At 43.1% G+C, this 26,676-nt stretch overlaps 1 protein-coding gene across 9 annotated transcripts in view; it reads right to left on the minus strand.

Annotated features, from left to right (window-relative positions):
* LOC119660711 (muscle calcium channel subunit alpha-1) overlaps positions 1-26,676 on the minus strand; it is a 458,885-nt gene that overhangs the window by 94,454 nt on the left and 337,755 nt on the right. For all 9 annotated transcript variants that reach the window (XR_005250469.1, XM_038069351.1, XM_038069354.1 and 6 more), the window contains one exon: positions 17,343-17,531. Coding sequence is in view for 8 of the 9 variants with exons in the window: in XM_038069351.1 (XP_037925279.1) it covers positions 17,343-17,531 (189 nt within the window). In the remaining variant the exon portion in view is untranslated. The remainder of the gene's footprint in view (positions 1-17,342; positions 17,532-26,676) is intronic.

The raw sequence follows: 26,676 nt of genomic DNA on the forward strand, positions 1-26,676 counted from the left end.
TAAGCAAAAGTAAGACCGGCATCGAAAAGTACTAATCGAGACCTTTCATTTGATACCCCACATGACTATATTCGGTGTAAAAAATTTTTACACCCCTCTTTTATATGTCCCCCCCTTAATCTCAACGTAGAAAGATATCACTCACTGCATGTCTGAGGGTCCGCAGTTCCCATCTTCTTACCAAATTTCGTGCCAATCGGTATAGCCGTTTCTGAGAAAAGTGCTTGTGACAGACAGACAGGCAGACAGACAGACGAACAGGCCTAAAAGATATGAGCGAAAATGTGAACCGAATCCGAAGAACCCAGAAAGGGGATCTCATATTCGAGCTGAAAAGATCCAGTATGGGCAAAACTGATGACTTTCGCACTCAAGTGAAAAACTCACTTGGGGAGAATGACGCAGTGCGTGCCTAAAAACATGAGATCTATATGTAATACAATGTGATGAAGTGACATCGAAAGGAGAAATTTGTACTGTTCTGAAGGAGCAATTCAAGTTGGACGAACTTGCTGAGGAGTCTGTTGTAAGTTTACGAAAAGCCTATGGCGGTACTCAAACGGCCACAATACGAGTACCAGCGGAGGCAGCGCAGAAGTTGTTGGCAGCCGGAAAAGTTCGGGTTGGATGGGTTGTCCGCCCTTTAAGAGAACAGACTTCACAAAAGAGGTGCTTTAAATGCCTCATGTTTGGGCACTTCGCGAAGGTATGCACCACCAGCATTGATCAATCTAATTGATGCAGAAGGTGTGGGGAGAAGGGCCATATTGCCAGGGAGTGCAATAAGGACCCCAAATGCCCATTGTGCGAGGTGAAAGAGGGACAGGATAACCGGCATATTGCCGGAAGTGGTAAATATCGGCATTTAGAAAGACGCTCACTTCAATGAGAAAATGAGGTTTATTCAAATAAACCTCAATCATTGCAGGGTCGCTCAGAATTTACTTGAGCAGACCACGTTCGTATCTGAGATGGAAATTGCCATCATAAGCGAACCGTATAGACACCGTCTCGGTAGCATATGGGTCACAGATTCGGCTGGTGGGCTTCCGGTTGACAGGCCATACAATGTACTGCAAGTAAGGCAGCCAGTGGCTTCGTGTGGGCGAAAATAAGTGGTGTATATGTATACAGCTGCTACGCCCCACCAAGTTTGACACTGTCTGAATTCGAGCAAATGCGTGATAATCATGTTCTCGACGCGAGGGGTCGAAGTCCATAGGTGATTGCTGGTAATTTCAATGCTTGAGCCCTAGAGTGGGATAGTAGGGAATCAAATGCTAGGGGGCGCAGTTTATTAGAAGCTTTTGCGCAGATGGACATATTTTTGGCTAACGAAGGTGCTGTAAACAACTTTCAGAAAGGGGGGTCGGGCTCAGTTGTAGACCTGACCTTTGTCAGCCATGCGCTGACGCGAGGTATGTCCTGGTGCGTCAGTAAACGCTAAACCCACAGCGATCACCAGGCAATCTTCTTTGAGACATTTGTCGAGCCACAGGCCAAAAAGCTATCATGCCCGAAACCGGAAAAGATTTCAAGCTGGTCTGCAAAATCTTTGGATGAGCAGACCTTCATAGAGGTGTGGTTAGCTCAACCTGATAAACCAGACGCCTCTACGGAAAGAGTCGTCCATCTGGCTCAATGCATCGGCAAAGCAAGTGACGCGTCCATGCCTAGAAGGTGTTCATTCCTCAGTAGAAGGCCAAATTACTGGTGGAATGATGAACTGAGGTCTTCGATCAGCCAGCCACCGAGCCAGAAGAGCGGCTCAGAGGGCGGTAGGTAGAGTTGATCAGGGGCAAAAAAAGCGCGCCTATAAGGAAGCCCGCAAAACCCTCAAGCTCGCCATCCAGCGAAGCAAAAGGGAGTGCTTGAACGAGCTCTGCTCAGAAGCGGACATAAACCCGTGGGGCGTACGTACAGAATCATGATGGGACGATTCAGAGGCAGTTCATCTCCACAGATCACGTGTCCCACCGTCTTGCTAAAAATCATCCAGGGGTTATTCCCCCAGCAAGAGGAGAGCAGCAATGTGACGGCAATTCCGCCAGTCACAAGAGACGAGCTGTTGGATATCTGCGGTAGAATAGGAGACAATAAAGCGCCGGGCTTGGACGGAGTACAGAATAAGGCCATTAAGCTTGCCGTGAAATCCAAACCGGACATGTTCGTTGAGTTGTTCGAAGCGTGCATGTCCGAGGGGATATTTCCAACGGTATGGAAGCGGCAGAAGTTGGTACTTCTGCCTAAGCGAGGTAAACCTCCAGGTGAACCATCTTCATGCCGACCCATATGTCTTTTGGACACGGTGAGGAAAATGCTAGAGCGGGTAATCTATAATAGATTACTCCCGGTAGTTGAGAGCCAAGGCGGCCTTTCAGATCGGCAGTGTGGGTTCCGTAAAGCCAGATCAACCATTGATGCCATCAAATTGGTTACTGGCTTGGCCGAAGATGCAATCCACGGAAAGGGTAGTACCAGCAAATATTGTGTGGTAGTAACCCTGGACGTGAAAAATGCATTCAATTCGGCCAATTGGAATCTAATCCGGAAATCCCTAGCGAAGGTTGGTATTCCCGCCTATCTCGCTACTATCGTTGGAAACACCGCATAATTTCACTCAGATATTGTCGATAGTTATTTCACTGAAAGGAGGCTCTGGTATGACAACGATGACGGACCCCAGGAGTACGTTGTTTCCGCGGGTGTCCCGCAGGGCCCCGTACTGGGCCCACTACTGTGGAGCATCATGTACAGCAATGTACTTAATCTTCCCCTTCCGGGTGAAGCCACAGTGGTGGGTTACGCAGACGACATAGCGTTGGTTGTTGTCGCAAAGCATCTCGAAAATGCTGAGCTATACTCAAGCGAAGCAATCAGTGCTGTTAGAAATTGGCTAAAGAGTTCTGGTCCTCGTCACTAAGCGCAGGAAGAGAAATTACGCCTGTATTAGAATCGAGAATCATATCATCACTTCCATGCCGACCATAAAATACTTGGGGGTGGTGATAGACAGTAAGCTTAGCTATAAGCAACATGTGCGGTATGTTTGCGACAAATCATCAACTGCAAGTATGCCCTGGCAAAGATGATGCCGAACGTGGGGGGGCCACGGCATACCTCTAGGTTGCTTATAACCAGGGTGATGACCTCGATCATGCTCTATGCAACTCCAGTTTGGAGGGAGACGTTGCGGAAGTCAGGGATCGCTACCAAACTGAGTTCAGTCTACAGCAGGACAGCCTTGAGAGTACGCACTGCTTTCAGGACTGTCTCAGACGATGCAGCATTCGTCATCTCTGGAATGATGCCGAGTGACACCTTGGCAGATGAGATGGCGAACATATACAATGCGAAGAAGACTGAAAGGGAGAGGTCCCTAAATAGATGGCAAGAGCGATTGGAACGTTGTTTTGCAAACAAAACCTTAAAAAATAAGCTTGTAATTTTGGTTGCTCTTGTAGAGGGCGTTTACCAAAACGTATATTTTAAACGGTGGCACTGCCTGGCTGCCTGGAACAGATAATTAAAAATTGAAAAAGATTCTGTCCATGTGAGTGGAGGGGATTGTCTACCTGTGAAATGCCCATTTTTTTTATACATTCTTACAGTTTTTCTGTAAAATTGGAAAAATTACTTTTTTTGGAGTAGTGCCCTCCATATAAAAAAGGAGTGGACGAATTCTTTGAACTTTTGGAGGAATATTGTCTAGTTTTCATTACGAGGGATCTAATTTTCTTTTACAAAAATGCGAGAAAAACATCGTATCAGGTGGAAAAAAAAGTCGGGCCAATTTCGTTCCCATTAGGTCTCTTATTGCCAGATATGTTCTCGATCCTCCATTGAAAGCACAATTTCCACAACATCTTTGTTCGGTAGCGACCCTCTACCAGTGGTAGTGATCACAAATTAAGCTCCTTTTTGCGAAATTCTCAATATTAACGGAGATATAAGCGTTTAAAGTTTTTCCCCAGATTCCTGCAAAAATCAGAAATTTTCCAGGCACCTAGACCCCACAACCTATATACCATTTTGAAGCTCAGACACTCTACCAATAGTAATGATCACAAATTAAGCTCTTTTTTGCGAAATTCACAATATTAACGGAGATATAAGCGTTTAAAGTTTTTCCCCAGATTCCTGAAAAAATCAGAAATTTTCCAGGCACCTAGACCCCGCAACCTATATACCATTTTGAAGCTCAGACCCTCTACCACTAGTAGTGATCACAAATTAAGCTCCTTTTTGCGAAATTCTCAATACTAACGGAGATATAAGTGTTTAAAGTTTTTCCCCAGATTCCTGCAAAAATCAGAAATTTTCCAGGCAACTAGACCCCGCAACCTATATACTATTTGGAAGCTCAGACTCTCTACCAGTAGTAGTGATCACAAATTAAGCTCCGTTTTGCGAAATTCTCAATACTAACGGAGATATAAGCGTTTAAAGTTTTTCCCCAGATTCCTGCAAAAATCAGAAATTTTCCTGGCACCTAGACCCCACAACCTATATACCATTTTGAAGCTCAGACCCTCTACCACTGGTAGTGATCACAAATTAAGCTCCTTTTTGCGAAATTCACAATATTAACGGAGATATCAGCGTTTAAAGTTTTTCCCCAGATTCCTGCAAAAATCAGAAATTTTCCTGGCCCCTAGACCCCACAACCTACATACCATTTTGAAGCTCAGACCCTCTACCAGCAGTAGTGATCACAAATTAAGCTCCTTTTTGCGAAATTCTCAATATTAACGGAGATATCAGCGTTTAAAGTTTTTCCCCAGATTCCTGCAAAAATCAGAAATTTTCCTGGCCCCTAGACCCCACAACCTATACACCATTTTGAAGCTCAGACCCTCTACCAATAGTAGTGATCACAAATTAAGCTCTTTTTTGCGAAATTCACAATATTAACGGAGATATAAGCGTTTAAAGTTTTTCCCCAGATTACTGCAAAAATCAGAAATTTTCCTGGCCCCTAGACCCCACAACCTATACACCATTTTGAAGCTCAGACCCTCTACCAATAGTAGTGATCACAAATTAAGCTCCTTTTTGCGAAATTCTCAATATTAACGGAGATATCAGCGTTTAAAGTTTTTCCCCAGATTCCTGCAAAAATCAGAAATGTTCCAGGCACCTAGACCCCACAACCTATACACCATTTTGAAGCTCAGACCCTCTACCAATAGTAGTGATCACAAATTAAGCTCCTTTTTGCGAAATTCTCAATATTAACGGAGATATAAGGGTTTATAGTTTTTCCCCAGATTCCTGCAAAAATCAGAAATTTTCCAGGCACCTAGACCCCACAACCTATACACCATTTTGAAGCTCAGACCCTCTACCAATAGTAGTGATCACAAATTAAGCTCCTTTTTGCGAAATTCTCAATATTAACGGAGATATAAGCGTTTAAAGTTTTTCCCCAGATTCCTGCAAAAATCAGAAATGTTCCAGGCAACTAGACCCCACAACCTACATACCATTTTGAAGCTCAGACTCTCTACCAGCAGTAGTGATCCCAAATTAAGCTCCTTTTTGCGAAATTCTCAATATTAACGGAGATATCAGCGTTTAAAGTTTTCCCCCAGATTCCTGCAAAAATCAGAAATTTTCCAGGCACCTAGACCCCGCAGCCTATATACCATTTGGAAGCTCAGACCCTCTACCAATAGTAGTGATCACAAATTAAGCTCCTTTTTGCGAAATTCTCAATATTAACGGAGATATAAGTGTTTAAAGTTTTTCCCCAGATTCCTGCAAAAATCAGAAATTTTCCAGGCAACTAGACCCCACAACCTATATACCATTTTGAAGCTCAGACCCTCCACCAGTAGAAGTGATCACAAATTAAGCTCCGTTTTGAGAAATTCTCAATTCTAACGGAGATATAAGCGTTTAAAGTTTTTCCCCAGATTCCTGCAAAAATCAGAAATGTTCCAGGCACCTAGACCCCACAACCTATATACCATTTTGAAGCTCAGACCCTCTACCAGTAGTAGTGATCACAAATTAAGCTCCTTTGTGCGAAATTCTCAATATTAACGGAGATATAAGTGTTTAAAGTTTTTCCCCAGATTCCTGCAAAAATCAGAAATTTTCCTGGCCCCTAGACCCCACAACCTATACACCATTTTGAAGCTCAGACCCTCTACCAATAGTAGTGATCACAAATTAAGCTCTTTTTTGCGAAATTCTCAATATTAACGGAGATATAAGCGTTTAAAGTTTTTCCCCAGATTCCTGCAAAAGTCAGAAATTTTCCTGGCACCTAGACCCCACAACCTATATACCATTTTGAAGCTCAGACCCTCTACCAGTAGTAGTGATCACAAATTAAGCTCCTTTGTGCGAAATTCACAATATTAACGGAGATATAAGCGTTTAAAGTTTTTCCCCAGATTCCTGCAAAAATCAGAAATGTTCCAGGCACCTAGACCCCACAACCTATATACCATTTGGAAGCTCAGACCCTCTACCAATAGTAGTGATCACAAATTAAGCTCTTTTTTGCGAAATTCACAATATTAACGGAGATATAAGCGTTTAAAGTTTTTCCCCAGATTCCTGCAAAAATCAGAAATGTTCCAGGCACCTAGACCCCACAACCTATACACCATTTTGAAGCTCAGACCCTCTGCCAATAGTAGTGATCACAAATTAAGCTCTTTTTTGCGAAATTCACAATATTAACGGAGATATAAGCGTTTAAAGTTTTTGCCCAGATTCCTGCAAAAATCAGAAATGTTCCAGGCACCTAGACCCCACAACCTATATACCATTTTGAAGCTCAGACCCTCTACCAATAGTAGTGATCACAAATTAAGCTCCTTTTTGCGAAATTCTCAATATTAACGGAGATATAAGCGTTTAAAGTTTTTCCCCAGATTCCTGCAAAAATCAGAAATGTTCCAGGCACCTAGACCCCACAACCTATACACCATTTTGAAGCTCAGATCCTCTACCAATAGTAGTGATCACAAATTAAGCTCTTTTTTGCGAAATTCACAATATTAACGGAGATATAAGCGTTTAAAGTTTTTCCCCAGATTCCTGCAAAAATCAGAAATTTTCCAGGCAACTAGACCCCACAACCTATATACCATTTTGAAGCTCAGACCCTCCACCAGTAGAAGTGATCACAAATTAAGCTCCGTTTTGCGAAATTCTCAATTCTAACGGAGATATAAGCGTTTAAAGTTTTTCCCCAGATTCCTGCAAAAATCAGAAATGTTCCAGGCACCTAGACCCCACAACCTATATACCATTTTGAAGCTCAGACCCTCTACCAGTAGTAGTGATCACAAATTAAGCTCCTTTGTGCGAAATTCTCAATATTAACGGAGATATAAGTGTTTAAAGTTTTTCCCCAGATTCCTGCAAAAATCAGAAATTTTCCTGGCCCCTAGACCCCACAACCTATACACCATTTTGAAGCTCAGACCCTCTACCAATAGTAGTGATCACAAATTAAGCTCTTTTTTGCGAAATTCTCAATATTAACGGAGATATAAGCGTTTAAAGTTTTTCCCCAGATTCCTGCAAAAGTCAGAAATTTTCCTGGCACCTAGACCCCACAACCTATATACCATTTTGAAGCTCAGACCCTCTACCAGTAGTAGTGATCACAAATTAAGCTCCTTTGTGCGAAATTCACAATATTAACGGAGATATAAGCGTTTAAAGTTTTTCCCCAGATTCCTGCAAAAATCAGAAATGTTCCAGGCACCTAGACCCCACAACCTATATACCATTTGGAAGCTCAGACCCTCTACCAATAGTAGTGATCACAAATTAAGCTCTTTTTTGCGAAATTCACAATATTAACGGAGATATAAGCGTTTAAAGTTTTTCCCCAGATTCCTGCAAAAATCAGAAATGTTCCAGGCACCTAGACCCCACAACCTATACACCATTTTGAAGCTCAGACCCTCTGCCAATAGTAGTGATCACAAATTAAGCTCTTTTTTGCGAAATTCACAATATTAACGGAGATATAAGCGTTTAAAGTTTTTGCCCAGATTCCTGCAAAAATCAGAAATGTTCCAGGCACCTAGACCCCACAACCTATATACCATTTTGAAGCTCAGACCCTCTACCAATAGTAGTGATCACAAATTAAGCTCCTTTTTGCGAAATTCTCAATATTAACGGAGATATAAGCGTTTAAAGTTTTTCCCCAGATTCCTGCAAAAATCAGAAATGTTCCAGGCACCTAGACCCCACAACCTATACACCATTTTGAAGCTCAGATCCTCTACCAATAGTAGTGATCACAAATTAAGCTCTTTTTTGCGAAATTCACAATATTAACGGAGATATAAGCGTTTAAAGTTTTTCCCCAGATTCCTGCAAAAATCAGAAATTTTCCAGGCACCTAGACCCCACAACCTATATACCATTTGGAAGCTCAGACTCTCTACCAGTAGTAGTGATCACGAATTAAGCTCCTTTTTCCGAAATTCTCAATATTAACGGAGATATAAGCGTTTAAAGTTTTTCCCCAGATTCCTGCAAAAATCAGAAATTTTCCAGGCACCTAGACCCCGCAACCTATATACCATTTGGAAGCTCAGACTCTCTACCAGTGGTAGTGATCACAAATTAAGCTCCGTTTTGCGAAATTCTCAATATTAACGGAGATATAAGCGTTTAAAGTTTTTCCCCAGATTCCTGCAAAAATCAGAAATTTTCCTGGCACCTAGACCCCACAACCTATATACCACTTTGAAGCTCAGACCCTCTACCAGTAGTAGTGATCACAAATTAAGCTCCTTTGTGCGAAATTCACAATATTAACGGAGATATAAGCGTTTAAAGTTTTTCCCCAGATTCCTGCAAAAATCAGAAATTTTCCTGGCCCCTAGACCCCACAACCTATACACCATTTTGAAGCTCAGACCCTCTACCAATAGTAGTGATCACAAATTAAGCTCCTTTTTGCGAAATTCTCAATATTAACGGAGATATAAGCGTTTAAAGTTTTTCCCCAGATTCCTGCAAAAGTCAGAAATTTTCCAGGCACCTAGACCATTGTAAATTTTAGAACGCAGCAAACTGTCAAAATTGTGAATATCATATGCAGTTACGATTTCTTTATATAACAAATTCAATGTTATCCAAAACCTTTAATGGATATAATTCTCAAAAGGGGCCTAAGTTGATTTTCACATACATATGTTTGTTGTGTCCGGATAGCTGAGTGGTTAGAGCGCAGCGCTGTCGTACGGAAGGTCGCGGTTCAATTCTCACTGGTGGCAGTGGAATGTATCGTGATTTGACGTCGGATACCAGTCGACTCAGCTGTGAATGAGTACCTGAGTCAAATCAGGGTAATAATCTCGGGCGAGCGCAATGCTGACCACATTTCCTCCTAGTGTACCGTTACGGTCTTGAATGAAGTGCTCTTACACACTTCAAGACCCTGATCCAACATGGATTGTTGTGCCAATGATTATTATTATTATTATGTTTGTTGTGCGGGTCATCATCTTGACCACTTATATTTCAACAAAAATCACTTAGGGAAAAGTATGTGACGCTAATTAAATATTGCAATATTGCCAAAGCCGGTCCCAAGCCCGGTTGTGAAAGGAGGAGGAATGGATAGCTTCAGTCTGAATGGCTGTACGTCACCGCAGCGTCTCAGGGGGTAGGTGAGGAAAGTGCAGGAACTTTGCGGTCTTGCAGATTACTCACTAAGGAAGCTATCTCAACACCTGGCAGCTAGGGATAAAATGCACCACCAAAAATGAGAAGAAGGAGAAATTTGAGGTCCGGTACGGATAATCGGCTTGGTGACTGGTCTAGTAATAAATGAAATGTTAGTCTCTAGGAAAAGTTTTATACTGTTAGAGATAAGTTTAGTATTAAGTTTCGCCATAAGTTATGTACAAACCAAATATGATCAATAAATTGAATGTGTTAACAAAAAAAAGGAGCCATTTCAGATTTGACCATCGTTGTGATAACAGTGAATAGAAAGGATGGAAAAGAGTCAAGAACGTATACTTTTTCTGTATGAGTTCAAACTCGGTCATAAAGTAGCAGAGGCGACCAGGAACATTAACAGCGCATTTGCAGCTGATACGGTAAGCGAACGAACCATACGGCGGTGGTTCGAAAAATTCCGGTCAGGCGAAGTAAACCTTCAAATTGAGCCATGTGGACATGTAGGACCATCAATTGACAACGACGAGCCCTGTTTGCTAGTCGAATCCGACACACGTCAGTCTGTGAGAGACATTGCAACAACTTGGAAAGGTGAAAAATCTCCACAAATGTGTTCTGCAAGCCCTTACGGAGCAGAGCGTTTCGAATGGAAATTTGTAGTTCTTCACTCTCCCGGAACAGAAGCGATTCCTTTTTGCACAGAATAGTAACATGTGGTGAAAAGTGGATATTATACGACAATCGTCGCCGATCAGCACAATGGCTAGATGCTGATGAGCTACCGAGGCATACGCCGAAACCGAGCCTCCATCCGAAGAAGGTAATGGTGACTGTTTGGTGGTCTACAGCTGGAGTTATCCACTATTCTTTTTTGGCACCTGGAGAAACGGTAAATGCACAGAGATACTGCGCCCAACTGGAGGAAATGCACCAAAAATTGAGTAGTCAACGGCCGAGATTGGTCAACGGAGATGGTGTGGTACTCTTTCACGACAATGAACGACCTCATGAATCCAGAACAACGGTTCAAAAGTTAAGTGCCTCATCCACCATATTCACCGGACATTTCGCCAACCGATTACCACTTTTTTAAGCATTTGGATAATTTTTTTGGCGGAAAAACAATTTAGGGACGAAGAGGCTGTCCAAATTGCCTTTGAAGAATTTATCATGACCCGACAGTTGAACTTCTACGAAACTGGCATACATGCTCTTGGACCTCGCTGGGAGAAGTGTTTTGAATCGACTGGCACCTATTTTGATTAAATAAATAAATTTTTGTAAGCTTTACAGTGTTTCAAATTTTAATACCTGTTCAGGCTGCAGTAAAAAAAACCGTCTGCACGCGCATCCGGTGCATGCAAAAAATATTTGCATATCCAAGGTGAATATTTTCCGCATGCACGCATATTTAGCATGTAAGCAATTTGTAATTTTTCTCATAGCAAGTAAGCATTTTTGTACACTTTTTGATATTAGCGCGTAAGCACTTTTGTACCTATTTAAGCGAGAACAATTAATAAAGAATTTAGTGTATTTTCAAGTCCCGAAGAACTAAGCCTTTTATTCTTCTCCAGTGAGGCTGCTGGAGACTTCGAAGATTTGGAAATATACTCTACTGGACTGAACTTGATTCGGTGTTTCATCCAATTAAGAAAAGACAGACTCATTCGGTGTTTCACCCAATGAACATACAGACAGACTTGAAAACGAACTTTACTTGGTTTTGACTTGAGCAGGTGTTTCACTTGATCAAGAAGAGAGACTCACCCGGTGTATCACCGAGTGGACCTATCAGGATTGAGACATTTTTTGGTGACCCCGACGTGATCGACCGATCACAACATTAAAAGGACACGAGGCGAGTTAATAACTTTGCAGAATTATCCTAGCCAATCATGGAGGCGATACTTGAGAAAATTAATAATCTCACTCAACAACAAGATGTGACGGGCCAGGAGATTCAGCGTCTTTTGAGTAACTACCGGAAAGATTCGGTAGCTCGTAAGACAAGGGAATATCTCACGACGAGATTGGAACAATTGGAAAATCTCTGGACAGCCTTTTCGGAGAGAAATGAAGAGCTTGAAGAGTTAGCGCATTATCTTCCAGCTCATCCATATTTCGAGAAACAATATTTCTCTTCAATGCAGCGCGAGTACACCAAGTACAGGGAGGACATTGCGGAACGCCTTCAGGGTTTGGAAGGCACGTCCAAGTTGAATATCGATTTGGGTAAATCAGCCACGGGTGCTTTAGATACAAGGGCCGCCACGGCAGCAAACAATGCTCAGAACGAGCTTCCCAGCGATGTCGTGGTACTAATAAGGCAACAGCAATCAAGGATACGGGCTGTGGAAAACATTATTAGCGGCATCGACACAGTTGAACAGGCACAACCCAAATCATACTACGAATTGAAGACAGCTACTTTATCAAAGTACTGAGAAGAGTTGCGTCAAGGCCATCAGAATATATGGCAATATTCCAGCGATCCAAATGAGTTAGGGTACAACGAGGAGAATTTTCTCAACCTCGAAGAGCGAATTCAAGACACTTTAATATTTCTCGCTGAATGCCGTTCAAAGCTAGAGCCTAGCGTAGCTCCCGCTACAAGGGCCTTTCCAAGCATCAACTTGCCAAACGTGACAATTCCTGCCTTTGACGGCGATTATGCACAATGGCGATCCTTCCACGACTTATTCCGCCAGATGATCCACGAGCAGCAATTGGGAAATGCTCAGAAAATGTGGTATTTGAAGACCAATCTAAAGGGTGAAGCAGAGCGACTTATACGTCATCTGCCCATCACTGACGAAAATTATGACATTGCATGGACAACGCTAGCAAACCGCTACAGCAATCAACGATTGATGGTAGCCACGCTATTGGATAGGCTCACACAGCAGCCGATGATTACTGCGGACTCCCCCAGTGCTTTGAAAAAACTTCATGACATTACGAAGGAATGTCTAGCAGGACTCAAGAACTTTAATATCAATATAGCTAGTTGGGATCCCATTTTATTACATATTTTACTGAAGAAGTTAGACAAGGTTACGCACGCCTTATACGAACAAACTTTGACTTCACCACGAGAACTGCAGCCGGTTGATGCATTTCTCGCGTTTTTGGAAAGACGCTTTCAGTCTTTAGAGGCCTTGTGTAGCGACAAGAGGAGTACGACTCAAAACAAACCTACAAACCGAACCTCGGCTTTAATATCCACCAAAGACAGTCAATCTTTGCAGTGCAAAAACTGCAAGGGAAGCCATCGAATCTACACATGTGAAGCCTTTAAACAATTGTCCATTTGGGATCGAGTAGCCAAAATCAAGCAGCTGAGGCTATGTTTGAACTGCCTACGGGAAGGACATCGAAGTGCACAATGCAGCGCAGGAAGTTGTCTTAAATGTGGAAAGAAGCACAACACTCTACTACATATGGACGCCAACAATCAAGACAAAACAACGCCCTCTATCACCGCAATTCAAACAACAGCCAACGCCACCAAGCAAGGTCAAGTATCAAGTATTGTAAAGGACAAGGGTTCTACAAATGTCAACCATTCTATTGCATTATCAACGGAAATATCAGCATCAGAGGGACCTTTTGTTCTATTAGCTACTGCACTCATCAAGGTGACAAACCAAAAGGGCAAGTCGATAGAAATGAGAGCTCTGCTGGATAGTGGCTCCCAAATAAACATAATTACAGAAACGGCTGTGAGAAAGCTGGGACTACAACCAACTAGTTACCATATACACATTCGTGGTCTGGGCGGAGCGTCGCAACAATCGCAACAGAAGGTAACGTTGTCATTGCAATCAAGAATCACTACGTTTGCACGGAAGATAGACGCTATAGTTTTACCACATATAACATCCTCTCAACCATCGCAAGGTCTGAATTCAAGGAATTGGGCCATACCCGGCAACATTCAGCTTGCCGATCCTCATTTTGACCGGGAAGGGCGTATTGATCTACTTCTCGGAGCTGATATCTACTACGAACTATTAGCTACAGGGCAAATGCGGCTATCAAGGAACCTGCCACTGCTGCAAAACACGGTCTTTGGTTGGATAATTGCTGGAAGGGTTGCAACATCCTATCAGAAAGAGGTTACATGCGGCATCCTCAACACCGATGATTCCAAGCTTAGCGAGCAGATAGAGCGTTTTTGGAAACTGGAGGAACCAGAATCTACAGAGAACCTTGCGATGACAACACAAGAAATAAAGTGTGAAAATCATTTTGCTCAAACCATGAAACGAACGAACAATGGACGTTTCATTGTGAAACTGCCTTTCAAGGTGTATCCAGCAAAACTCGGCAAATCTAGGGGCAATGCGGAGAGGCGACTTTTCAAATTAGAATGGAGATTAGCACGAAACCCAGAACTACGCAAACAGTACAATGAATTTATGGACGAATACAAGCAACTGGGGCATATGACGGAAATAGATGAAGGAAGCATTCCGAGTCTTCATTACTTTCTTCCCCATCATAGCGTTCTGAAGCCAGAGAGCACCACCACTAAACTTAGAGTAGTTTTTGACGCCTCTTCGGAAACCTCTTCTGGATATAGTTTGAACGATGTACTTGCTACAGGTCCTACCATCCAATCCGAATTATTTACCATTCTCGTACGATTTCGGCTGCCTTGCTTTGTTTTTACTGCTGACATCGAAAAGATGTATCGACAAGTCCAGGTGTCGGAGGAAGACAAGAGATTTCAACTAATTCTATGGCGAAATGAGCCTAATGAACCTATAAGATGTTATCAGCTGAACACGGTCACATATGGTACTTCCTCTGCACCATATCTAGCCACCAAATGCCTACAAGAACTGTCATCACAGACAACGCACAAATACCCATCCGGTTCGACTGCATTAAGACGGGATTTTTATATGGACGATGTGATGTCAGGTGCAAACACCTTGACAGAAGCTATTGAGACGCAACATCAACTTCGCACAATCTTGCAATCAGCCGGCTTTAAGCTTAGAAAGTGGTGTGCAAACAACAAGAATCTTTTAAACAACATTCCTGTTGAAGATCAGGCACTCCAACTCGATGTTCAAGAGCGAAGAAGAAGAGAATTTCGCGCTCCCCTGTAAACCTGCTACTGTGGACTAGTTTAATCCTACCCGTTCTAGCCAACCCAGCACGGATCACCTCTTTCCAATCTCCACCAGGTATCTACTTCGAAAATTTAGGAGCCGCCCACTTGATCTTGAACGATTGGAATTTGATAATCTATTACAACCTCACATCATACTGGAAGAACATGGACAACCTACAAACAGGAATTGCGAGACTTCACAATATTTGTAACCAACTACACAACAATAACTCCTGTTTAGCCACCACAATGCAGCTTAACCACCTCTTAAGCGATATAGCAGTTAATAACGAACTGTTACGGCCATTCAATAACGAGATGTCACGAAGACATAAAAGAGGAGCTCTAAATATCGTTGGTAACCTTGCCAACTCACTCTTCGGAGTACTCGATTCTGACTATGCTACAAAGATGACAGAAACTATAAAGAACTTAAAGGGGAACGACGAACATCTCCTGCAACTAATGAAAAACCAGACGTCCATCGTTGACTCCACGGTCAATGTAATGATGAACTTGGAGCAATCAACCCACAAATCGATGCAAACTCTAAACGTAGCTCTCAACCATACCGCCACACAAACAAACAAAATAGCCAAGGAAGTGTGGGAGCAAAAAGTGATGCAGACCTTTTCATCAGCAGCGTTGCAGCTCTTATTATCAGTCAACCACTATCAAAAGGTACAAACCAGTTTACTAGACATCCTTATTGACACGCACCATGGAAAATTTAACCCGCAATTGTTGGCACCACAACAACTACAACAGGAGTTATCCAACATCAGGGAGGAACTACCTCCACATTTACGGGTGCCAACTAAATCGAACGATCTACTAGAGCTGTATAATATCATGACTATTGAAGGACGCATCATGGCAGAGCATATTATCTTCCGATTAAAACTACCATTAATATCGGTCGAAAGTTTCGAGCTATTCTATATTGTTCCTGTGCCCATCTCTGCTAATGGAATCGTCACTGCAATCAAAACAACGTTACGTTATCTAATCGTTAATTGGGATCGTGACCAGTACTATCCCATGCCTGATCAGGAGGTGGAGCACTGCCATCGGACTCAGAAGTTGAACTACGTCTGCAGACAACGACATCCCCTATATCGGATAGAATCAAGAGTTAATGCATGTGAAATGAGCTTCATCAGTCACATTCCTTCCAAAGAACGATGCAAAATGTCCAAATTAGACAACCCATCACGATGGATCCAGTTGCCAAACACCAACCGTTGGATATATTTCTTCGAAGACAAGGAGATAAACATAGGCTGCGGCACAACAGTTACTCAGATGACTCTATCAGGAAGCGGTATCATTGAACTACGTGAAGGTTGCACCATAAGAGAGGAATCACTAACTATCCAAGCACATCAAGTATTTCCAAGCACTATTAATATTTCATTTACACCAATTCAGAATCTTACCGAATTCGTTTTACCACCACATAGCAGCGAATTAAGTAATGACGAAGGCATAGGAGAATCCCTTCTGAAAAATTTAACAGAACTGAAGATGGATCTATACAACTTGCAACAACGGGAGCATCTAGTGACTACCATACTCCCAAAGGACGTTCACCATATCACTATCGCCTACATTTGTCTCGGTGGTATTCTAACAGTAGTAATTTACCTTTATTGGAAACACAGATGTAGGACCTCTCGTAACACTACTACGAAACCGATACCTCTACCTAGGAATCTTTCAACCCCAGCCTTTACGATTGCGATTGATCCAGAATAACGGTTGACCTAACGCTCAACGGAGGGGAGGATGTTCAGGCTGCAGTAAAAAAAACCGTCTGCACGCGCATCCGGTGCATGCAAAAAATATTTGCATATCCAAGGTGAATATTTTCCGCATGCACGCATATTTAGCATGTAAGCAATTTGTAATTTTTCTCATAGCAAGTAAGCATTTTTGTACACTTTTTGATATTAGCGCGTAAGCACTTTTGTACCTATTTAAGCGAGAACAATTAATAAAGAATTTAGTGTATTTTCAAGTCCCGAAGAACTAAGCCTTTTATTCTTCTCCAGTGAGGCTGCTGGAGACTTCGAAGATTTGGAAATATACTCTACTGGACTGAACTTGATTCGGTGTTTCATCCAATTAAGAAAAGACAGACTCATTCGGTGTTTCACCCAATGAACATACAGACAGACTTGAAAACGAACTTTACTTGGTTTTGACTTGAGCAGGTGTTTCACTTGATCAAGAAGAGAGACTCACCCGGTGTATCACCGAGTGGACCTATCAGGATTGAGACAATACCAAAACGGCCATTTCATTTGCAACAACCTAATACTTTGCACCCTAAGTTCCCTGTAAATTGCAACCACTATTAACTCAAAACAGGTCGAACTTCCTGAACAGATAGGCTGAATTTCCGATCACGATATGCAGGTATATAAATTATCAATTATCTGCTTATAAAATTAAAAAATCCCCGGATAAGCCTGTCTTATAAATAAATACTTTATAAATATTTTATAGATTTGATAGGTTTAATGATTATACTTACTTGCATCCCAATAACAGCGTAAATGAAGAACAGCATAACAATGAGTAGCGCAACATACGGCAGCGCTTGAAATGATTTGATGAAGGTCCATAGTAAGGTCCGTATACCTTCACCTTTACTCAGCAATTTTACGAGACGCATTACACGAAACAGTCGAAAGAAATTTATCGAAATTAAATTCGTTCCAGGCTGGTGGTATAACATTGTCGAGGATATTTTATTTTTAATTTTATTGGTGGTTTTGATAGCATTTAATTTTTTGTTTGATTTATTGTGAAGTTTTTTTTTTTTTTTTTTTTGATATTTTATTTCAAATAATATTGTGGCATTTATTTATCAATTTTTGTAGTGTATTTTGTTTTTTTTTTTAATTTAATATTTTTTGTTCGCGGTGTTTTGGTTTATTTTTTTTTTTTTTGTATTTTCGATTTGATTTCATTGTCACCAAAAATTGTTCAATTCCCAGTTGTTGATATGCAGTGTTCAGGTAAGTTTCAATTGAGTGTGAATTTGATTGTTTGTCGTATGATGAAAATTGAAAACAAATAATTAAAAGAAACAATTAAATTAGATATGGATCTCTAGAATTTTATATGGCTAGAAGTTGCATCTACAAATAATTTAAAAAGGAAAAAGAACGATTTGCATTTACTCTACATTTTCTATAACGGCAAAAAATCAGAAGAAGAAATGCAATGCAAATAAAATCCCGGCTCGCCTCGTTATTTTTCAATTTGATTAACTACGGTAACTCTATCATTTTTACAGGAAGCTGAATGAATAACTAAGTAAAATGCGAAAGATTTGTTTGATTGTAAACACCGAATTGCTTGTCGTTGTCTCGGGCTAGAGCCTTGGTTTCGACATATGTGTTTGTGGTTGATCCTATATCCACCCCCCACTAGAGGCTGTCATTTACACAGCATTATTTGGGTTAATAACGGGAACAACAACATACTATAGTTGAATATTGAATTGGACTAGTGCTGGCTCAGGAGCCCTGGGTGTACCGGAGGCAGATTCACGGTCTGCAAGGAGGAAGCATGCAGGTAATTTGGGACTCCTCTTGTGAAAAATCAAGAGCTTGCATAGTTCTTAAACGTAATTTAAAATACATATGTCTTTCAGATTTCTTGACCGGGGACCTTGTGGCTATCCAAGCCTCATTGTAAGCCGGAAGGAGCACTCGAGAGGCAGTCGTGGCATCGGAATACTCCCCAGGAGACGAAATCCGGGCTCCACCGGAACAAGTCGCAAAACTGACGAAGTATTGTGAGAAAAGGGCGTTACGACTTCTCCTCGGTGGCGATGCCAACGCCCACGACGAAGTCTGGGGAAACAGCGACACCAATCGTACAGGTGAGTACCTTCTTGAATTTATTCTTAGTAATAAGTTAGAAATATATAACTTAGGGAACACTCCAACATTTGTGATCAGTACTAGACAGGAGGTACTAGATATAACTCTAGGAAATACTCTAATAAACGGAATAGTCAGGAATTGGAGGGTGTCGGGCGAACCCTTTATGTCCGAGCACAAGACAATCAGATTCGATATTGCGGGTAATTCAGAAATAAAAAGAATAATAAGAAATCCCAAGAGAACGGATTGGGAATCCTACGCAACGTACTTGAGCAACAACATTGCCCACCTTCAAGGGGGCGGTGACATCAGGAGCGAACTGGAACTAGAAACAGTGGTGAAAAACCTCAACACAGTCGTCATTGAAACATATGAGGCCAGCTGTCTGGCTAAGACAGTTAAGTCATCAGGTGATGTACCATGGTGGAACAGCAACCAGGCCAGCATGAGAACAGAGGCACGAAAACTCTTCAACCGGGCAAAACAAACCGGGGACTGACAGAGATACAAAACTGCACTGACTGCGTATAGCAACGCGATCAGGGAAGAGAAACGGAACAGCTTCAGGGAATTCTGTGAAGGAATCGAACAGATCACAGAAGCAACCAGGCTGTGCAAGGTTGTAGCCAAAGACGGGTGAATATCGTGTCTGTTTGAAGAAGAAAAATGGGACATTTACCAAGAATGAGGAGACAGGGTACACCTGCTTCTCAGAACTCATTTCCCGGGGTCTTACCCCACGATGGTAGGCGACAACATTCTGCCTGACACCCCAACAACGAATAAAAGGGGAAGAAAGGAGAACTGGAAACTAGCAAAAGAGGTATGCTCAGAAGCTAGGGTAAGGTGGGCAGTGGGAACTTTTAAACCAATGAAATCTCCCGGAGTAGATGGCATTTTCCCAGCACTAATCCAGACAGGCCTAGGAATTATCTTAGAGTCTCTTTTGAGGGTGGTAAGGGGAATAGGATACATACGAAGGGCATGAAGAAGGGCAAAAGTGGTCTTTATTCCGAAAGCGGGTAAAAAGGATCCTTGTCACCCTAAATCTTTCAGACTAATTTGCCTAACATCTCAAAACGATGAAGAATGCCATAGACAACTACATTAGAACTAACGTTCTAAAGCGTAATCCCCTACATCACTGTCAACACGCTTACCAGGCAGGACGGCCAACTGAAACTGCTCTGTATTAGCTGACAGAGGTACTCCGGGATACCATAGAAACAAATGAAATTGCACTGTGCGCGTTTTCGGATATCGAAGGAGCATTCGACAACACATCGCATACAGAAATACAAGATGCCCTGAGCCGGAAGAGAGTGAGAAACATCCTGGCATTCTGGATGGGCAAGAGGCTAGAAAGCAGGCAAATAGAAGTACCGACAGGTACAAATTCTATTGTCATGAACAGCACTCAAGGCTGTCCATAGGGCGGGGTACTATCGCCGCTAATGTGGAGTATGCGGACGACATTGTTTTAATCTGTAGGGGCAAATATGAAGATACCCTATGTGATAGAATCCAAACCGGATTAAGGGTTACTAGTGCCTGGTGCAGCCAAAACCACCATGTACCATTCACTAGGAGGCATAAGCTTGATCACCTGAGAGCCATAACATAACATGATATGGAGGTGAAACGAGAAACAGAGGTAAAATATTTGGGAATTACGCTAGACCAAAAATTACTCTGGAAGACACATATGGGAAACACTTGTCGGAAAGCCACGAGGGCTCTGATGACTTGTATCATAGATCCCTAGCAGGAAAAAATGGAGTTGCAGCCCGAAGATACTAATGTGGATATATACTGCAATAGTAAGACCAATGATTACCTATGGAGCGGTAATCTGGGGAGAAAGAATCGAACTCAGCACACAAGCTAGGGAATTACATAAGCTCAAAAGGCTGGCTTGCGTGTGTTTCAGTGGGGCAAAGAGGACATGCCCAACGGCATCCCTGGAGGTCCTTCTTGGATTAACCCCTCTCCATCTGTACATACAGATGCAGGCAAGGAGGGCAATATTCACGATGGCTGGTAGTATGAGTGAGGTGGGGAGCTGCCTAAGTCGAAGGAAGATTGATATGTTTTCTATGTGGTATCCCGAATTACTGATACCAAGGGATAATATGACAACGAGGTTTCACTTCGACAAGAAGTTTGAAACACGTTGGAGTAACAAGGCAAACTGGAAGAGCGTGGCTGCGACATACGACTTAAACCAGCAATTGATTACTTGGGACACTGACGGATCCCTCACAACAGAGGGAGCGGGTGCCGGTGTCATTGGTGCAAGGAAAATGTACTGGGCGAGCCTGCCAGGGATGGAGCAGTCCAGGTTGCTTATTGGGGGATACGAACCCATGCGCACAAAGGATTGCTTAAACCTCACCAAAACGAACCTTTGAATCGTAGTGGGAATTCTCACTGGTCATTGTCGGCTGAACTATCATCCAGGAAAGCTGGGGATATCTACGGGCACTGCCTATAGGTTTTGTGAGGAGTATGACGAAACTTCTATACACGTCCTTGAACAGTTTCCGGCACTTGTGCAAAGTAGACCGAGGCATCTAGGAGAACACTTAATACCAGATGCAAAGGGGAAAAAAGGGGGCGTTTCGGATATAAAGCTGGAAGTACAATTAAGATGCGTGCGTAGTGTGCACTAGACAAATTTCGATCCGCACGCACTTCAATATACCATGAAGGTTTCAAGACGGCAGAGTTCGCTTCACGTCGGCAAGATAGATTAAGCCATTTGCAATTTGGCGGTGCTTTCCGTTTTCGGCAATTAGTTTTGAATGTAATTAATTTGAATGAATTCGTTTTGAGAACTGCGGAAGACATTATTTGAGCTGCAGAAGCACAACGAATGCGTGTGACATGAAAGAACTGTTAGATGAAGTTCATTCCATGGAATTATATGGAGCAATGTATAATACAATGAGTCCGACTGGCAATGCTGCACGCAGATAAGATGAGAAAATCGGACTTTAGCGACACGACACAGATGACAAGGAAACTAACAGAAAAATAAGAATTGATTCGGTAATATGTAGGATACGAGCGCCATGAAATACTACAAGTGTTTGGACTATGAGTGCACGTACATAACCAGTCGGGATGTATGTAGGTTACAAAACGAAGGCTTGCAACGAAAAGAAGACCTGCATGCCTTGCAGGAGTGGGATTGGTGAGGACGGTACACATACTGTGGGCTTGAAGCATTTTCTTCTTCAGAGCAGAGCTGTCAAGAGCTAGGGTGCGACTCACATGATTTGTATTCGACACATCAGCATGCAGCAGAGTGCAATTGCGAGTCGCTAGCGCTAGCTAACTTACTGCGAACCAGAGAACATCCCGATCCTGACTCATCAGGTAGGTTTGGAGATGTGCCCGAGTTCGAGTTCAGGGGCAAGGTCGACGAGATTGTTTGGTCTGAATTCGATGTTTAGGGATAACATTTTTCAGAATCTATCCAACATTGAATAGGACGAAGCCGGACTTTCGCCAAACACTCAATGCTTTGTTTTGAAAGACTTCTCTGCAGCCATTAACCATTACTAAATATCTTTCAGCTACGTGCGTGGGATGTCAGCACACGGCCGTTGACTTTGATGGGTAATACTCCTCATGACGCTCGTTGCTAGAAATTCCTTCAATTCTGTGAGCTTGGCAGATATAACATAATAATAATAATACTAATCGTTGGCGCAACAATCCATATTGGATCAGGGCCTTGAAGTGTGTTAGAGCACCTCATTCAAGACCGTAACGGTACACCACAGTAGACTGTAGGAGGTAATGTGGTCAGCATTGCGCTCGCCCGAGATTTTTACCCTGATTTGACTCAGGTACTCATTCAAGGTGGTCATAGGGTAGTATAGGTCCCAGGGCGAAACGTGAATTGGTACCCACGATGGAGCATAATACCTGGAAAATGCCTGCTGAACCAACACCAACAGCTCTACTACCAAACCCTATCTCCACCTTCACGTGGTGACTGCTGGGAGCTCTTTCTTAACGAAAAGCTGCAGACGGAGAAGGATGAAGGCGAGTCTACCGCGTCTAAAAACGGGACAAATTGTACCAACTGGTCCTCCAAGTTGGGGGTTGGGTAGGGCTGACAACCCTACACGGAAAACAACTTGTTACGAAGCCATAGCAGGAGCCCCGGACTGGACGGATTATACAACAATGAACCCGGCAACGACAACGGAATAATGATTTGCGCATTTTCTCATGGAACGTGTGCTCCCTGTACAGAGATGAAGCTGATAAGCGAGCCGATACCCTGCCCCAATATAAGGCTGATGTAATAGCGTTACAGGAGATGTGTTGGACAGGGACCGGTTTCCTGGAGAAGAGCCACTACACCATATATTATAGTGGCCATCCAGTAAACCATGTGCTCGGAGTAGGTTTCTTAATCACCCAAAAAGTGAAACCTGTTCTTGTCGACTTTGAAAACATAAGCGAACCGCTATGCACTCTGCGCTTGCGAGGCAACTTTAGAAATGTAAGCCTCATTAGCGTTCACGTCCCTAGTGAGGAGATTGCAGAGTCAGAGAAGGATACCTTCTAATAGGCAGTAGAACGAACCCTCGAACCCCTCGAAGGGGATTTTAACAGCCAAGTAGGGAAGGAGCTCGTATTCAGGCGATACGTTGGCTCCCATAGCTTACATCAAAATACAAATGATAACGGACTGCGGATTATTCAATTAGCAGGGTCACACGAAATGGTTGCTGGAAGTACCTTGTTTGCGCGGAAAGCGGTCCACAAACATACGTGGGCCTCTCCAGACGGGGCCACTTTCAACGAAATTGACCACATGTTGATCGAACGCTGCCACCTCTCAGCCTTGATGAATGTCAGAACATATAAGGGGCCCAATACAGACTTGGATTACTATCTCGTTGGCATGGTGCTCCGAGCTCGAATAACAATACCACCTAGAATTCCCTCTGATAATCAGGTGAGAGTGAACACTGAAGCCATCCACAACACAGCCCTCCGCGACACCTATAAGAGGGAAATGGAATGCCGCAATAACTGCAGTCAACTGAGGACCTGGAGATGAAGCATCAACAAATAATCTTCACAACCACCTGAAGAACGTTATCATGGATAGGGCCACAAACATACTTGGCCCCAGCCGCAAAAGGAGTCGGAACGGCTGGTTTGACGATGAATGTAAGCTAGCATGCCGAGAAAAGAGGCAAATCTGATTTCCGATTGAATGGGCATATTGGAGCGATGGGTTGAGTACTTTGATGAGCTACTGAACAACCAGAACATCGGTGAGTTGGAAGTCCCACCAACTGAAGACGATGGACAAATACTACCACCAGCAAGTATAGGAGAAAGAGTCCGTGCAATTCATCGGCTAGAAAATCATAAGCCGCCAGGAGCCGATGGAATTACACCCGAATTGGTTAAATATGGAGACGACTAGTTACACCAAGTAGTTCATCAGCTTGTGCTCAAGGTATGGGACAGCGAATCAATGCCTGACGATTGGCAACGAGGCATTATCTGTCTCATACATAAAAAGGGAGATATCACACAGTGTAGCAATTATGGAGGTATCACGTTGCTGAGTACCATCTATAAGATATTCTCCGCTATTTTGCTAGGCCGGATAGCCCCATACGCCCGGAACATCATTGGCCCATACCGAAGAGGCTTCACTCCAGCGAAATCAGCAACAGATACGATTTTCTCTGTGCGGCAAGCGAGGGAAAAACTGTTAGAACATGGACATCAGTTTCACCATCTCTTTATCGATTTTAAAGCTGCCTATGATAGCACAGCCAGGGTAAAACTGTACACGGCCATGAGAGAATTCGGTATCCCGACGAAATTGATAAGGCGTACTAAGCTGACCCTGACCAATGTGCGAGGCCAGATAAAAGCAGCAGGATCACTCTCAAGACCATTCGACATCAACAACGGTTTACGACAAGGGGATGCCCTTTTATGCGTTCTCCTTAACCTGGCCCTCGAGAAAGTGATCCGTGATGCTGATGTAAATGCAAGAGGCACAATCTTCTTTAAGTTCACCCAACTACTGGCCTATGCTGACGATATCGACATCATGGGAAGAACCACCCGAGGCGTACAAACTGCCTTCATCCAGATCGAGCAGGCGGCTATCAGGGCGAGATCTTGGGCTGCACATCAATGAAGACAAGACAAAATATATGGTGGCAACGTCAGCACCGAAGACCAACCAACCAACAACATCAAACCACACTGGTCAAACAGGAAGAATAAGGATAGGAGACTACAACTTTGAGACCGTTGATAATTTCTCCTATCTAGGGTCGAGAATCACAATCGAAAACACCTACGGTGATGAAATCCGCGCATGGTTGTTGTCAGCCAAGAGATCCTATTTCAGCTTACAAAAACTGTTCCGCTCGAAACGTCTCGCCATAGAGCCAAAGCTCTTACTGTACAAGATAATGATCTTGCCAGTCCTCATGTATTCCTCGGAAACTTGGGTTCTTAGAAAGAAAAATTGCGAATTCTTGGCCGCGTTCGAGAGAAGAATCCTCCGAAGAATTTTTGACCCCCTATATGAGGATGGACGATTCCGTAGCCTACATAACGACGAAATCTGTGAGCGATACCATGACCGTCCGATTGTGGATAAAATCCGGCTTAATAGGTTACGGTGGGCGGGTCACTTAATCCGTATGGATCCGTCTATAAGGGCAATATCTATGGTAGAAAAAGAAGACGAGGCAGACCCTGCCTAAGATGGAGCGATGGTGTAGGCCAGGACGCCAGACAGCTTTTAGGGATATCGAGTTGGTCGACCTCGGCGCAAAACCGGGATATCTGGAATTCCTTATTAAGGCAGGCCTAGACCGGATACCGGTTGTTGCGTCATTGATGATGATGACTCATTCACAGCTGAGTCGACTGGTGTCCGACGTCAAATTACGATACAAATCCTACTGCCACCAGCGAGATTTGAACTGCGACCTTCCGTACGACAGCCTTGTGCTCTAACTACTCAGCTATCCGGACACTTGGCAGATATGCTAGACAAGAAAGAACGAAAAAGTTGACTGACGGTTTCGTCCAGGGCAGAGGCAACTCATCAGACGCTGCCTCACCTCTGTCCTGGGAGCAGCGTGACCGAAAGTAACAACAGATGGTAATTGCTCCACTTAAATATAATCGCAAACACGTAATTATTTTCATGTGCCGGATTACTTTTTCCGCATATTGAGAGATTATCTGAGAGACGGCTCCGGGCTCTATGAGAGAGGATAATGGAGGTTACATTGTTAGTAGCACAGGAGCCCATCTTAAAGTCCAATTTCTGTAATGCTTCTAGTCAATTATGCAGATGGTGTTCCGGTATTTGATTCCAGATGCAAAGTAGCTCCGCAATATTGATACGACATGTTAGCGGATGCCCATGCGTTCACTGTGCGACCCGACGGGACGATTATCGAGTTAAAACACATTGGATTGACGCTGGACTCGAAAATGAACTTTTCCGAGCAAATCAAAATATAGTAGTGTACAAGGCTGCACCTAGAGTTTCAGCCCTAGGTCCGTTATTGACAAACGTTAGTCACCCTGCTTCTAGCGAGATATGCCATCTCATGAGTTGGATGCAGCCCGTTACGCTTTACAGAGCGGGGGTATGGACTAATATTATTAGCAAGGAGGAGTATCGTAAGCCCCTTGCGCAATAAACGGGAGCTTTGCCTGTGCCGATAGTACTCCTTGCAAAGAAACCTAAGGTAGACGACTCAAGAGAACTAACAACTTCCTTTCTTTCTCTCCTCCACTACAGGTGGGTTTAGACTTTTCGGATTGGTTTGGAGCATTATTTTGTGCGCTTTGGGCACATTTAAGGCTAACCCCCACTCGGAACGGCATAGCACGACAGAATATTGTCTGGTGCATTGCCAGGATACGCGTATGAAAAGCACTATTAGG

Source organism: Hermetia illucens, chromosome 7 (assembly GCF_905115235.1).
Source record: "Hermetia illucens chromosome 7, iHerIll2.2.curated.20191125, whole genome shotgun sequence".
Classification (NCBI taxonomy): domain Eukaryota; kingdom Metazoa; phylum Arthropoda; class Insecta; order Diptera; family Stratiomyidae; genus Hermetia; species Hermetia illucens.